At 34.6% G+C, this 14426-nt stretch overlaps 1 protein-coding gene and 2 long non-coding RNA genes across 12 annotated transcripts; 2 read left to right on the top strand and 1 right to left on the bottom strand.

Annotated features, from left to right (window-relative positions):
* On the bottom strand, nt 1210–1446 carry LOC110265174. The gene is made up of 2 exons (XR_002351499.1): nt 1355–1446; nt 1210–1274 (listed from the first exon to the last, which is right to left on the bottom strand). It is a non-coding gene; the product is annotated as an uncharacterized LOC110265174 (long non-coding RNA).
* On the top strand, nt 5201–8790 carry LOC107608996. 2 transcript variants are annotated; one of them, XR_001613034.2, is made up of 4 exons: nt 5201–5456; nt 6769–6865; nt 7353–7474; nt 8455–8790. It is a non-coding gene; the product is annotated as an uncharacterized LOC107608996 (long non-coding RNA). The 2 variants fall into 2 exon arrangements; XR_001613033.2 differs by having other exon boundaries at nt 5203–5456; nt 6826–6865.
* On the top strand, nt 10492–13904 carry LOC107608995. 9 transcript variants are annotated; one of them, XR_002351495.1, is made up of 5 exons: nt 10497–10845; nt 10949–11045; nt 13015–13129; nt 13295–13388; nt 13518–13904. XR_002351495.1 is itself a non-coding variant. In XM_016310806.2 (4 exons), the coding sequence occupies exons 1-4, from the start codon at nt 10608–10610 to the stop codon at nt 13310–13312; spliced, it is 468 nt and encodes a 155-aa protein (XP_016166292.1). In that variant the 5' UTR covers nt 10497–10607; the 3' UTR covers nt 13313–13904. The 9 variants fall into 9 exon arrangements, 2 of the variants coding, with proteins under 2 accessions (XP_016166292.1, XP_016166291.1); XR_002351494.1 differs by having other exon boundaries at nt 13295–13396; XR_002351498.1 differs by adding an exon at nt 11377–12483 and having other exon boundaries at nt 10492–10845; nt 13015–13904.

Genomic DNA, 14426 nt, shown 5'->3' with positions numbered 1-14426 from the left:
TGTGCTTGTGATTGGGTTCTATGTTTTGTAATTACTGAGTTAGATTATACTTTGTTCACTGTTGTTACTGACCGAAAACATAATGAAACAAACTTAACTTCTAACCCCGACCCTACTAAGAACTCCCCAGTTTTTACCACCTATTTCCATCCCTTTCAGTTACAGGTGCGAAGGTTTACTGCGGAGCTACAGGAGCATAGAAGATTATATTTATGAGTTGAGTTGTTAGAATTTATTTTCCCCTCGTCATTTATTATTTTGATTTTTAGAGGGGTAGAATTTGTTTTGAGAATCCTGAAATAAGTCTATATATTTAATGCTATGTGAATATATAAATACTTTTGTGATTAAGTGATTGAAAATAAAGTCTCCTCTCTTCTTTTCAATTAACGTTTCGGTTGATATTTGCGAAGATTCAATATTTAATAAACATAGTATATAATTAAAGAAATAGAGGTAATTAGCACTTGGACTTTTAGTACGATCATGATATGCTAAAAATTAGGGTGTTACATTATACGTAGAATGCAATTATGTGTTATGATTAAATGATAAAGGAACTCCCTACTGGAGAAGAACCAAGTGTTCTATTGAAACCAAGGTTCTGAGAATCGGACCAGTCATCAAACCGCTCTAGTCACTGGTTCATTGGTTCATTGGTCCAACCGGTCCAACTGGTGGTTCAACCAAAAAAATCATTTTAGAATATAATAATTAATAAATTATAAATAGACATCCTAAAATATAATTATAGTATAATATAAATCTTAAAATATCTTCCAAATTTAAAACACTACATAAACTATCATCAACCAAATCCATATGATCTTATTAAAATATAAACTCAAAAGTTAAATAGTAAATCCCAACATCATAATTTATCAATAACATATCTAAATACTATTATCCATAACTGAAATTAAAAAAAATAGATACGAAATTAAAGACCAGCCACAGCATAATGAAAACTAAAAAAATCATTGACAAGACCATATCTGAAATCTGCGTACAACATTCAGCACCAAACAAACCAAAACACTAGTAAACAAATCAAATCCAGCAACTAGTAAAGTAGCAATTACAAACAAATCAAAGCAAGCAATTATTGCTCCATCAACAAATAGATTCAAAACCAGGGCAATTACAGATCCATCAACAAATACATTCAGAACTTGGGTAATTAAAAACAAATTAAATCCAGCAATTATAGCTCCATCAACAAATAGATTCAGAACCTGGGCAATTACAGATCCATCAACAAATACATTCAGAACCTGGGTAATTAAAAACAAATCAAAGCCAGCAATTACAGGAACAATAAATTTGAAAACAGAGAAAACACAAAAACACTAACCTGGGTAATTACTAATTACAGATCCATCAACAAATACATTCAGAACCAAAATTCAAATCAAGACCGAAGAAGAAGAATTGAAGAAAAACGGAACAAAATCAATAATCAGAATTAAAATCACAAGTTCAAACTTTGCAATGTGAAATTAACAACATTCAAACTTTGCACACAATTACTTTCAAGTTGACATAATAGTGATTAATCAAATAATAGCTTAAGTGGATCTATACCTTATTTTTCTGATACAGCTACAATCACTAAAATTTTTATAAGTTAATCCCCTGTTTAGATGATAAGTACAGTTTATTTGGTTATAAAAGAGAAAAGGGTATCATAGCAATTTCTATTTTTCGTAGAAACTTGGAGAATAACAAGTTCACTGGTTTAGTTCCCAATGAACTCCTTAATAGATCAAAGAAATTAAAGGTTCACTATTATTGAGGCATGCATGCTTAGTTAATAGCAAATAGTCAAAAATCCAAAGTCTAAAGTTTCTAATGACTAGTAATCAAAGATATTCTTAATTCTTGATCTAATTTTAATCATTTTTTTAATTTGAAAATGCTATTGTGGGGCAAAATCCATACCTATGTAGTTCTACATCATCATGCAACCAACACATCAAAACAATTGAGAAGAAGAAAAACCATGTACCTATTCCTGTAGTAGCAATGTAGCATTAGTTGTTGGGGTTTTGGTGCTTCTAATAGTTTCTGCAGCAGCTATGATCTTCTTAGTTACCACAGTCCACGGAGCCACCGCGAGAAGCCATATGAAGTGGGGTTGAGTAAAAGAAGACAACGTCGGACACCAAGCTCGAAGAAGAAGCTGCAATTGGTGATACCGTGAGAGTGAACAGGGGAGACTTGGAGCACGACCATAATGCAGCGAACGATGGCAGTTTGGCAGTTTCTCACTTCCTGCGGCGTTGGCCCCTGAGCACAATAGACAGCGGCGGCGCTAAGTCTCTCCTTACGGCGGTGGCAGAGGCTATAACTGTAAGACCCAGAACTTTTGAAAAGTCTTATTATGATCAAGTCTCAAATCATACGGTTATTTATAGCCTTAATTTCAGAAATCACTTTATTAAAGATAATTAAGGCAAGTTTTGATTTATGGGATTTGAGATAAGTTATGATTATTATCCAATTTCACAATTATTGGATTATTTTCTATATTCAGAGTATAAAGTTGGTAGTTGTGAGATAATAAGGATTTCTATATGATTTGGATTAAACAAGTAATATTTTCAATATTAATACTGCTACTTTGGAAAATAAGGGATTTAATTATATTACTCCTAATTATTTGATTTGAATATTTTATTGAAAATAATTTGTGAAATTGGTGAGCAAATAGTATTTTCTATATATAATTAGTGTTGGATTTAAATTGGGTTTCAATTACTATATTACCCTATTTTTAAGTGAAATTACTAAAATGTCCCTAACCCTAATTTTCAAAATAAGGAAACCCTAACCCAGTGACCCGTACCCGACCCGGTTCCCTTCACCCACACACACACACACACACAGCCGCAGCAGCATACCCTTACCCCTTTCATCCCCTTTTCCCTAACACAGCAGCAACAGCTGCAACACGATGCAGAGGAAAGAAAGGGATAGGAGGAAAACGGGAAAGAGGAGAGGGGAGAGGGGAGGAACGACGCTGGCGAGGAGCCGCTATCACCGCCGCCGCATCGTCGCTGAGTCTCGAAGGGAGACCGTGTCTGGAGCTGTCGTCGTCAAGTCACCACGAGCCGCCGATCGCACTCCAGTTCAGCCCGCCACCGCCGCACCGTCTGCGCCGTCGCCAGGGAGAGTGGGACCGAGGAGAAGGTTGGTCTGCGAGTGATGGGTGTCGTGGGCTTGGGGGCCGTTGCACCTTCATCGCCACCGTGCCCATGCCGTGTCGCTGCCGTTGCCCTCACTGCATCGCCGCCGTAGAGCTCGCAAGCGTGGAGGAAGCACAGCGCCGCCGGCTTTGTCGTACTTCCGCCGTCGAACCTGTCCCTACCGCCGCTGCTGGCCATACGCACAGAGAGAGAGAATGTGCGAAAAAGGAGCTGCCGCGGGGTTGCCGTCGCCACCACAAGGCTGGGCTCGCCGCTGTGGAGGGTTGCCCCCTTTCCCCCACCGTCGCCGAAGATCCATCACCGGAGCTGCTGGGCTTTCCGTATGTTGCTGTGGTGTCACCGGAGCTTCAGGCCACTGCGCCGGCCGCCAGAGACCGCAGCTGAAGCCTCTGGCTTCGTGGGTTCTGATTGTTGTAAGTTACTCGGCTGTACGCCATTGTCGGAACCGAGCCAGATTTGCCGGTAACTGCTCTCTCCTTTCTTGAATCTGTTCCATTTCTATGTTTGCTCCGCTATTCTGATTTTGTTGGTAACCCTGCTGCCTTACCAAACAGAATGGTGTTACTGCAGCTAGGACGGTGCACAGGTCCCTGATTCTATTATGTGTTACTCCATCGTTCTGTTTCCAATAGCTGTAGTAGGTATTCTAATCTTGATATCATTACCGCTATTATTTTTGCTGTGGATTAGTGAGAATTCTGTGATATTGACGTGCTAGGGTCGAGTTTTGGTAATCGCATGGTTGGAATAAGAGTCGTTCCTGTTGTTGTGAAAGTAAATGGAACTGTGTATGCAGCTACCGCAGAATGCGAACCGAAAGAGAAAGAGTTTATGTCGCGTAGTTAGATTGCATTTGAGGTAGGGGCGCTTTCCGAAAACTATAGTTTGTTATTGGAATTATTACATATGGATACTGATATGAGATATTGTGTATTTAGTGATTGTATCTGCCTTATGTATTATTTGATTGAGTCGAATGATTATGGATGTTTGTTTGGCTGAATTGTTGTGCGGCTTTGTGAAATGTAATGTTTTGAAGTGATTCTTTAAAGATTTGAAATCTGAGTTTAATCCGTTGAGGATTGATTTTGAAATGTTGTGAGAAAGGTTTTAAGTACTCTTTGAATTCTGAATCCTTGCAAGACTAAAACAATTTTAACATATGAAACGTTTTAGAATTTGTCATGAGGGTTAAAACTGGTTTTGCTTAAGTAGAGGAAACGGCTTTGAAGGAAGTAAATGATTACGTGACTCGGTTTGGCTTGGATCCTATTTTATTACTCAAATCGGAAAGCCAATGTTTTAATGATTTTAAATGAATTTGGCGAAATGAGTTATGCTGTTCTCCCCTAAAGACTTGGGACTCTGGCAAGAAACTTTTATTATAAAATCCCATTGTTGGATGGGTGATTTTGAATGTTCCCAAAATGAATCTTTAACTTTCCATGGTTTTGGAAGTTTTGTATTTATGGAGGTACGTTATCGAACGAAAGTATTTTTTTGGGAGCGGTATTGTGGTTTAAAGTTTTAAACAGGCTCATATTTTAGTATTAAGTAGTATAAGTGTCGTCGTAATGTCCGAGCTATCAGAGTCGCGCAGCCGGAAGTGTGAACTTTGGTAGTTAGAGTGTTACAATAACCTAGGGTTGAGAGTTGAGAGAATAGAGAGTATGAGGAATTGGAGAAATCAGAAATGGCTTGAGGAGGAGGAGGTTTTTTTTATCCCTAGGCACAGAACCTTAAACGGCGACATTTCATTAGAATCGGCCGGGTCGTGGTTTGGTCTAACCAGCTGGTTCTCAACCGGTAGAGTTGTTTTTGGCAGTGGACTGAACCGTATTAGAGTCTGGTTCATGGTTGGACCGGTTCAACCGGCTGATCCGATCCGGTTTTTCAGAACAATGATTGAAACTCCCCTGATGAGAGAAACACTCTCCCTACTGGAGTATGTTGCCGTCTCACAAATTTAACTAACTTGTACATATAACTTTTTAACCGTCAGTAATGTGGAGTATTGCCAATCTCTCTCTTTTTCTTACTTTCTATTTCTTCCAAGAAACTCAAAACCCTGTTCGCGGCCGTTTGAGAATAGAGAAGATAACACCGCAGTCTTGACCAGGTACCAATTCGGGCGTTCGCTATCCGCCGTCTCCGTTCTCCGTCCGCCATTTGCCGCCCGTTCTCTTCCCCTTTTTTGCAAGTGCGAACCCTAATTCCGTCTGCAACTTCTTCTATGCTTGTGCAATTGTGCGTTTGATACTATACTCAGTTTCTCTTCTTCTACTATGTCCTAAAATATGGATTTCCTCTAGTTTTGTGCTAATTATTAGTACTCTCCTTTTTCCTTCGTCTCATTTTGATTTGAAATAATTTAGTGCTAATGTTGCTTGTGTTTTTCAACTTTTCATTGATTATTCGTGTTAGAGCTCATTCTTTGTATCTTATTATATGCTAAATTGTTTTGTTGGAAGCTTTAAATTCTGTTTTCTTTAAAATTCATTTTAATTTACTAGCACACAACTTGTTGGATGAAATGTTTCAACTAGAATTCTGGCTGATTTGATGTATTTCTAATTAGAAGGACAGATAAGAGTGCAATTGATGCACTAATATGCAATTATATTGGTCCAATGTTAAGAGTTACATGGTTAATTAAGTGATTCTTGTAATCTTATTGTAATGTGTATTTTTTAAACAACATTTTTAAGTGTTGTAGTTTATTTTCTTCTTTTTCCATGTAGCATTAATGCAGGTGATCTAAATCAAGTAATTTAGTGATTAATTATGGGATGAGTATAAATCAATTAATTTGCAGGGAATTTGATATCACCTTGGTATATGCTTTCTAAAGTATGTTATCAATCACTCTTATTACTATTATATTGTGCTCAATGCAATAATATTGTAGGAAGCATTTTCTCTCTGATTCAAAGTCATTGATGCAGTCACTTACTGGAAACCTCTTTACTTTCAAAAAAGAAAACATGCTAATTCTAGACTTGCATTTACCTGATTTGTTGGTTTTATGTATATCTCTTTGCATACGTATATTTTTATGAAAATTATTTGAGGCATTGGTATAATGAACCCCACTTGTGTGAATATAATTAACAATTATGTGTCTTTTATTGTTTTAACTTGTCGAGTGGTAAGAACTCGATGTAATATAATAGATATGCACTAAACTCTGTGGTGACCTTTGGCACTCTCTTAGTTCTAGTGGTTGTATATGTTTGAATGCAAAGTAATTTTATTCCTTTATGCATTTTTTTGGTTAATTATTTATCTACTTTGTGGCGTGTTGCTAGGATTTTCCTGTTTATGTTCTTTTACCATATGTTCTTTTTTTGCTAGGATTTTCTCTTTGATTCCCTTGTTACACTTGCTTCAATCTTCTCATATTGCAAGAAATCATTAGGATCTGTTTGGTTACTATTTTTATTTTAGTGTTTAATGTCTCTATATTTTGTGAAATATAAAAGTGAAATTGGTCATATTAATAAATTTGTTTTCTGTTTTTTCTTTTCAATTCTTTTCATTTTTTATTTTAAAATTTCAGTTGAAGGAGGTGAATGTTTTGTGATATTATTGTATGTTTGTGGTGTCATCTGTGCAGACAATGACGAACATATTTTGGTTTTGGAAGACTGCCAAGGGTATGTTCAAAGCTACTACAAAAGCAAAACACACAAAAAGAGCATAGTTCATCTTACTGTTATGAAAATTCATAGACCAGTGATACTACTTAGCTCACTACAAATGTGTAGACATTTGATTTACTCAAATGAATTATATCCTTAATGACAGATTCTAATCTGAATAATTCTCTTAGTTCCCTGTATTGAAGGAAAGAAACATCATTTGCAAATTGATAAGAGAATAAGAGAAAAAAAAACTTTTTTCAAGGACTTAGAAGAAACCACAAAAAGAAGAAAAAAACTAGTAGTAGAATAAGAGATGAAATGTGATATATGATTAGACATAATATTAAATATTATTTTAATCTTTTTTTGCATTGGTTATATAACAAATGTGTGATATACTTATAGTTTCTTTAGTTTCTTTTCACATCTCTTTTGACACTTAAGTCATTATTCTTGAATTATTTCAATAACTCCTGATTTTTGTTGGCAATTCATGTAGTTGTTATGACATAGAGAAGGACAAATTAACTTTCACCAAAGTTCATGAATTTCTTCCAAACAAAATATATCATCATGGTTGCCTCAAATCCTTTTTCCAAATAACCAAGTGGAAGGCCAGAGGTATAATTTATTTTATGCTTGATATGTTGTGCTGTGTAGTAATTTTTTATCTACTAGATTTTTTTTCACAATCAGATTTTATACAATAAATATGTAGTAATTAACTATAGCTCTCGTTGCTTCATGTTCTATAAAGATGGAAAAATGTGCATGCTGTTTACTTTTCAATCTTTATCAAAAGTTGATTTTTCAAGAAGGGAAAAAATGGTGCTTGTGTGGTTGGATACACCACATAATCAAGCAGTGTATGATCTTGTGGACAAATTAGGTCCGTATTTAGTTTTTGTAATTTGTGCCATTAAACTTAATTGCTTTTTATATTTTGGTTAATAATATTTCTTAATTTTTATTGAGAAATAAGATAAATTTTCTCATATTCATTTTTAAATATCATCACTTTTCAGGTAGCTCAGTGGTGAGAGTAGTCTTTTTATCGTTCAGTCGGTACAGTTAATAAAATATATGTATTTAAGGTTGAAATAGAATCTATTAAACTTAAATAAATAAAAAAAGAACTAGTGAGATGAGATCATATATATGTTAAGGTTAACTTGCAATTTCTTTTAGGATTCTGGTTGTGTTATTACACATTGTGCCTTAGCATCATATTGGAGCAAGAAGCTAGGGAAGTGTGATTTAAATGCTTATTAGGTACTAATTTTAATTATATGTTATACTTGATTTTATAGACTTGCATGCTAAATGTGTGGACTGATAATGGTGCTATTGTTGCTGAAAATTCTGATTCTTGATAGAGAATGAATTATAATAATTGTATGTAACTTTAGGTTCTTAAAAGTGAAGTCAATCTGAATTTCTATGAAGTAGGATTAGGTTCTTGTTGTCACATTTAATATTTTGTGCATTCTATGAGTATCCTATATCCTGGAAAAACAAAACCTCTATGTCATCAGTATTTTACTTGGGATGAAAATTCTAATCTATATTTGTTATTGTTAATCTAATGATGCTTGCAAAAGGAAATGGGTGAAGGCACTTTAGCTGTTTAGCATATGTAAAAAGCATCTAGACTATGTTCGAGGTATGGGCTTTGGTGTTTGTGCTTCTCAAGTCTTACTCAAGAGAGCCTTTGCAATCTGCTACTATTGTTAGACCATCAAGAGTCATATATCATATATTTGCTTAGCACTTAGATATATGAATTGTTATTGATGCAATACTTGTATTGTATATGGCAATACTTACTCTTTGTAGATACTTGAATTATGAATCTGATGAACAGTGAATTAGATCTATGATTGTGTAAATGTTTTGATGTAGAAGGTTCTATTGAGAAGGAGAACTTTGATATTGTAGTGTTTGTATACATTTAAATTATTATTTATAATAGAAATAATTTATGTAATAATTAAGAAAAGAAAATTCAAATGTTAGAGAGATTAGTGACATTTCAAACTGTCGCGAAATACATTATTAAAAAACACCCTAACAAACGTTTTAAACTTTCAAAAGTGTCACAAATAATTAGGCGATACTCTTTACCAACGGTGGTCCAAAACCGTCGTCATGTCACCTGGCGATGCTCAAATCGATGACGCTTTTTTAATAGTCGTAAAAAAAATTTAGCAATAGTTAAAACCATCGTTAAGCATTAAAAAAACTGTCGTAAAAATGTTTTGTTGAGTTATATCAGATTTTGTAATTAAGTCCTTATCATGATAGAAACACTAGAATTAACAAAATATTCGGTTAAACAAAACGAATATGCTTAACATTTGACTGAATATTCTGTATAGTTTAACAGAATATTTCGTTAATTTTAATGCTTTTGTCACGGTAAGGATTTAGTTACAAAATCTGATATGGTATAGGGACTTAATTGAAAAGAAAAAAGTATAGGGACCTAATTGAAAATTCGATGAAACTTTAGGGGCCGAAAGAATAATTAAACCAAATTGTAAACATTTCAAATTCGACTAGTCTCAATTTATTGAAAATTAGAAACATAAAAATTGTTATTTTATGACCTACAAATAATAAAATAATAAATAATAATAAATCAATCTCAATTCGTTGATTATGTATGTCATATGTTTGAATTGTTGGTGTTATATATATAAAATTATAGATGTTGAATTAGAGATATTTTAATAATTCTACTATACAACTCATATTATACATAAATACTATGTTTTAATAATAAGTTGATTTTAAACCATTATTATATTGTGACGGATTAAAACTAGTCACTAAATATAGAAAACATGTCACAAGATTTAGTAAGTTAGTGACAGTTTCAAATTGTTGCCAAATACATAATTAAAAAACACCTTGGCAAGCGTTTTAAACTTTCAAAAGTGTCACAAACAATTTAGCGATGCTCTTTACCAACGGTGGTCCATAACCATCGCTATGTTACCTGGTGATGCTCAAATTGGTTACGCTTTTTTAACAGTCGCAAAAAATTTTAGCGACAATTAAAACCACCGTTAAGCATTAAAAAAACCACCGTGAAAATGCTGTTTTGTTGTAGTTATATCAGATTTTGTAATTAAGTCCCTACCGTGATAGAAACACTGAAATTAACGAAATATTCGATTAAGAAAAACGATTATGCCTAACATTTGACTGAATATTTTTTATAGTTTAACAGATATTCTGCACTACAAGAAAAAGGCCTATGGCCATGCTTTTTTCTTGCCACGCTTGCGGTCAATGGCCACACTTTTATTAAGGTGGTGATTGATTATAAATTTGACCACGTTTTTTTCTTGCTACGCTTAAAAAGCGTGGTAAAAAAGGTCTATTGCCACACCTTTATGAGGGTGACAATTGATTCGAGATTTAGCCACACTTTTTTTGCCACGCTTAAAAAACATGGCCATAGAGAGAAACAGGGACGCTTTTAAAGCGTAGCAACAGAGTTTTGTTATAGTAGCATTTTAAAAGCATGGCTGTTTCTTGTAACATTTTTGACAAGCTTTAAAAATGTGGCCAAAAGATTTCAAAAAAAAAGTTTAATTTTTTTGTGTCATGTCGTAACAAAACCCTTATTTCCCATTCCCTTGACCATAATTCACGCAGTAGCAACGCCTCCCTCTCTCCCTCATTTTCTTCATTCGAGCACTCCTCCTCCATCTTTCTCACACAGACACGCAGGAAGGTAGCATCCATGGTGGCTTCGCCGTCGCTCTTCTCCTCCTCCATCCTTCTCACACAGGAGCAGTGGTCGTTCTTCGCTGGCGCTCTCACTCTCGCTCCCAATAACACTCGTTGGTCAACCTCTCTCACAACCCCTCTGTCGGTACTCCCTCCGCCGATGCTCCCTGCACTAGCACTCCTTCCGTGTCCCTCCCTTTGGGCATCAATCTTCAACAACTTCAATCTCTTCCTTCAACTCTCCGATCACCGTTAATTTCTTCCATTCCCCTAATTTTTTGAGCAATGTTGGGGCTCTAGTATAATTTTGGATTCTGATTTTCATTGTTGTTGTTGTTGTTGTTGTTGTTGCAGATTATGGAGTGAACAATGAGCGTTACATTTCTACCCTTGCAACCAAGGGCATGGGTCACCTTTTCCGCAAGGGGACTGGTGGAAAATCATCTGTTAGGTACACACTTGATTCCTTCATTTCTCTTGTTGTTTTCTTTTTGTTAATGTTTGTTTCTTTTTGGGTATATTTATTTCGTTAGTTTAATCATTGTTACCCGAGATCCTGAGTACACTGAATTGAGTGAATTCCGATAAATCTGGTTCACTGTAGGTTTTTTCAATTCCACTTGAACTAGCTAAATTTTGGTGATTTTGTATTTTATCATCTTGTTCATTCATCGTTTCAAATAAAAAACCCTTTTTTTCTTCAAAGAAGTTGTTAGTGGTTTAAGAATACCTAGGGAGAAAAGAAAATCATTGTTGGTTGAGGAGCTGGTAACATTTTGCAGGTGAAAATGTTTAGGTAGCTGGAGGGGAAAACAATAAAAGGAAGAGAGATAAAAAAAAGGAGAAATGCCCTTAAAGTACTATTTACAAGAGTTTTAAGCTTTCAAGTGAGGTGTTCCTGGGATGAGCAGATGTTCATATATTTTAAATTTTTAGTATTGTTTGCGTGCAGTGGCAAGTAGTATGTTTTTCATGTTTAACTTTTGAAGAAGGACTACACTGTCTACATATTGTATATAATCTGTGGCATTATGAATGTTTGGTAGGATATGTTGGAAGGTTTGTAATTTTGAAATAAAACTCCATAGTATGAACTAAAGAATATATTTAATGTGACCTTGATAGAGTAAGGATATCTTATGGAGAAATAAAATCTTCTAATTGCTAAAATTCTTTAGGTTAGATGAGATTTTGTGGTTTAACTTCTCTTTTGCTGATTATTTTATACTTTTGGTTAATGTTTTGGAAAAATTTGATGTGATTCTAAAATAGTCTTGTTAGATTATACAGGTTCTAGGTAGTGAAACTGATGCTTGAAAACAACTCTGTTAGCAGTGGCATTATTGCTATAGTCTTTGGAGCAACTAGGAGATGTTCTATTTTGTTAGTTCTTCCTTATTCTAGTGTTGTGTTTAGTCTGTAATTTTTGGATTTTTGTTTGGTTTGATGTTTGTTTTTATACAAATGGAGAAAAGTTATTGAGGATTATACTGTTATAAGCGTGATTAGTTCAGAAACCCGACATGGCGGTGTAATGTTTCATTTCAATTAAATAAGCATGCATTAAAAAATGAAGATAAAGGCTATGCTCAGATATAGCTATGATGGCTCCTGAGGAGGTGTTCGAAGGCAAGGGTAAAGGAGTTTGCACCATAGGCATATTGCACCTGTATTCAAATTAATATAAAGCGCAGGAAGTATTGACTAAAGCATTAGATGAAATGGTAATGAATTTCTCTCTCTCTTTCTCTCTTTCTCTCTCTCTCTCTCTCTAACACACACACACATTCGAAGGCAACGGTAAATGAGTTTGCACCATAGGCAGATTGCACCTGTGTTCAAATTAATATGAAGCGCATAAAGTATTGACTAAAGCATTAGTTGAAATGGTAATGAATTTCTCTCTCTCTCTCTCTCTCACACATACACATTCGAAGGCAAGGGTAAAAGAGTTTGCACCATGAACCATAGGCAGATTGCACCTGTGTTCAAATTAATATGAAGCGTAGAAAGTATTATCTCTCTCTCTCTCTCTCTCTCTCTCTCTCTCTCTTAACTTTCTTAAATTTATAATTCTCCTTTTCCTTCAATGACAAAATGTTTAAAAGAATACAATGAAAAAATGAAAGTTGGTTGGTTTCTTCATACTCCTTTTCCTTCCTCGAAAATACATAGGACTCTGCCATCAAGAATAGAGCTATTGAGATTTGTACTTGTTGTTGACTTGGTGGAGTAAGTTATTTTTACATCTCAGTGTTGTTAAATTTTTGTTATTTATTAATTTTCTGAAGGCAAAAATGTCAAAATAAAATTAATTGAACTTTCTTATCTATTTATTATTTGAGGCTGTGTATCTTATGACTTCCAAGACCCATGTCTTTCTATTGTGATTTTAATATTTGTATCTTCCTGCATCCCAGATTCCATACTTATGATTATGCCAGACACTTTGTAAGTGCTTGTACTCGCATTCTTGGGCTTGAAGGGACATCTGAAGGAGTAGAAGATCAAGGAAAGCTAACTCGTGTGGCTGCGGTAAAAATTCTTATGTTTTCTATCTTTTCTATACATCTCACAGCATAGCTAGAATATCTATTCTGTGGAATGTTCATTTGCATTAAATAAATACAAATGAATATGTACTCACTAATTTCCTTCTCATGATGAACTTTTTTATTTTTTGGGAGTTTGGAAATTCAGTTTCCGTTTGGGATTTGATTCTGATCGATTTTTCGAGCCCTTGAACTCCCTGTAGTCCAAAAGAATATGAAAGAACCGAAAGAAAGATTTGCAGGTAGAAAGGTGAAAGCTTTATATGCCAAAAATAGTTTGGAGTTGATGCAATCATTCCTTGATTTCCATGTTTGCTTTGCTGATAAATGTGCATAATTTGAATAACTTTATGTTATAATCTAATAATAAGGTAATGTTGGGCATTGATCGTATTGATATGATAAAAGGAATTCCGCAGAAGATATTGGCATTTGAAAAGTTCCTTGAGGAGAACCCACGCTAGCGTGATAAAGTTGTCTTGTTGCAAATTGTTGTACTAACTAGGATAGATGTTCCTGATTGTATGTTTCTTCTTTGGGCATGTTAGTTATTACCTAAATTGTATTTATCAATTAATTTATGTTGTAAATGTAAACTGGAAATAAACAAAAAATCCTTTTATTTTCTTTTTTTTCCCTCCTGTATCTTCTTTTTCTTAGCATATCAGTATCTTCTTTATCTTGTATTTGAGTATTAATGTATAAAACAATTATAGCATACATTATAGCAAAAATTATACATGTCACTAATTACTATTTGATTTGTCTTGTAATAAAAATTACATACTATATTTATAGGTTTGGTAATAAAAAAGACTAAAAATTTATATTGTGCAGTGATGAAGGTAAAGTCAGAAAAAGGTTTTTTTTTTTTTTTAATTTGATAATGCTATCTCCACGCTTTAAAAGTGTGGCTGTATCTCTCGCTATTGCGTATATCTCGCTATCACCACGCATTAAAAGCGTGGCCATATCTCCCACATATGGCCACGTTTTCAAGCGTGGCAATCTGTAAAAAGCGTGGCAAAAAAAGCGTGGCGATAGAGCAACTGCCGCGCTTGCAGATGTGACCCTTTCAAAAGCATGGTGGTAGCTCAAAAAGCGTGGCGAAAAGCTATCGCCATGTAACACCCTACCACATAGAGTCTTATACTTAAGTCATAAAACAGAGGTGGCGAGGTTTACGACCTCTAAAAATAAAATTTTGTACATATAGTAGTATGAAAAGGTTTATAACTAGGAGTCTTTGTAGAAAAATGGGTAATTCAAAACCGTTAAAT

This window comes from Arachis ipaensis, chromosome B07, assembly GCF_000816755.2.
Source record: "Arachis ipaensis cultivar K30076 chromosome B07, Araip1.1, whole genome shotgun sequence".
Lineage (NCBI taxonomy): Eukaryota > Viridiplantae > Streptophyta > Magnoliopsida > Fabales > Fabaceae > Arachis > Arachis ipaensis.
Note: the sequence above shows the minus strand (reverse complement) of the source record. Positions and strands in the feature narration are given on the sequence as shown.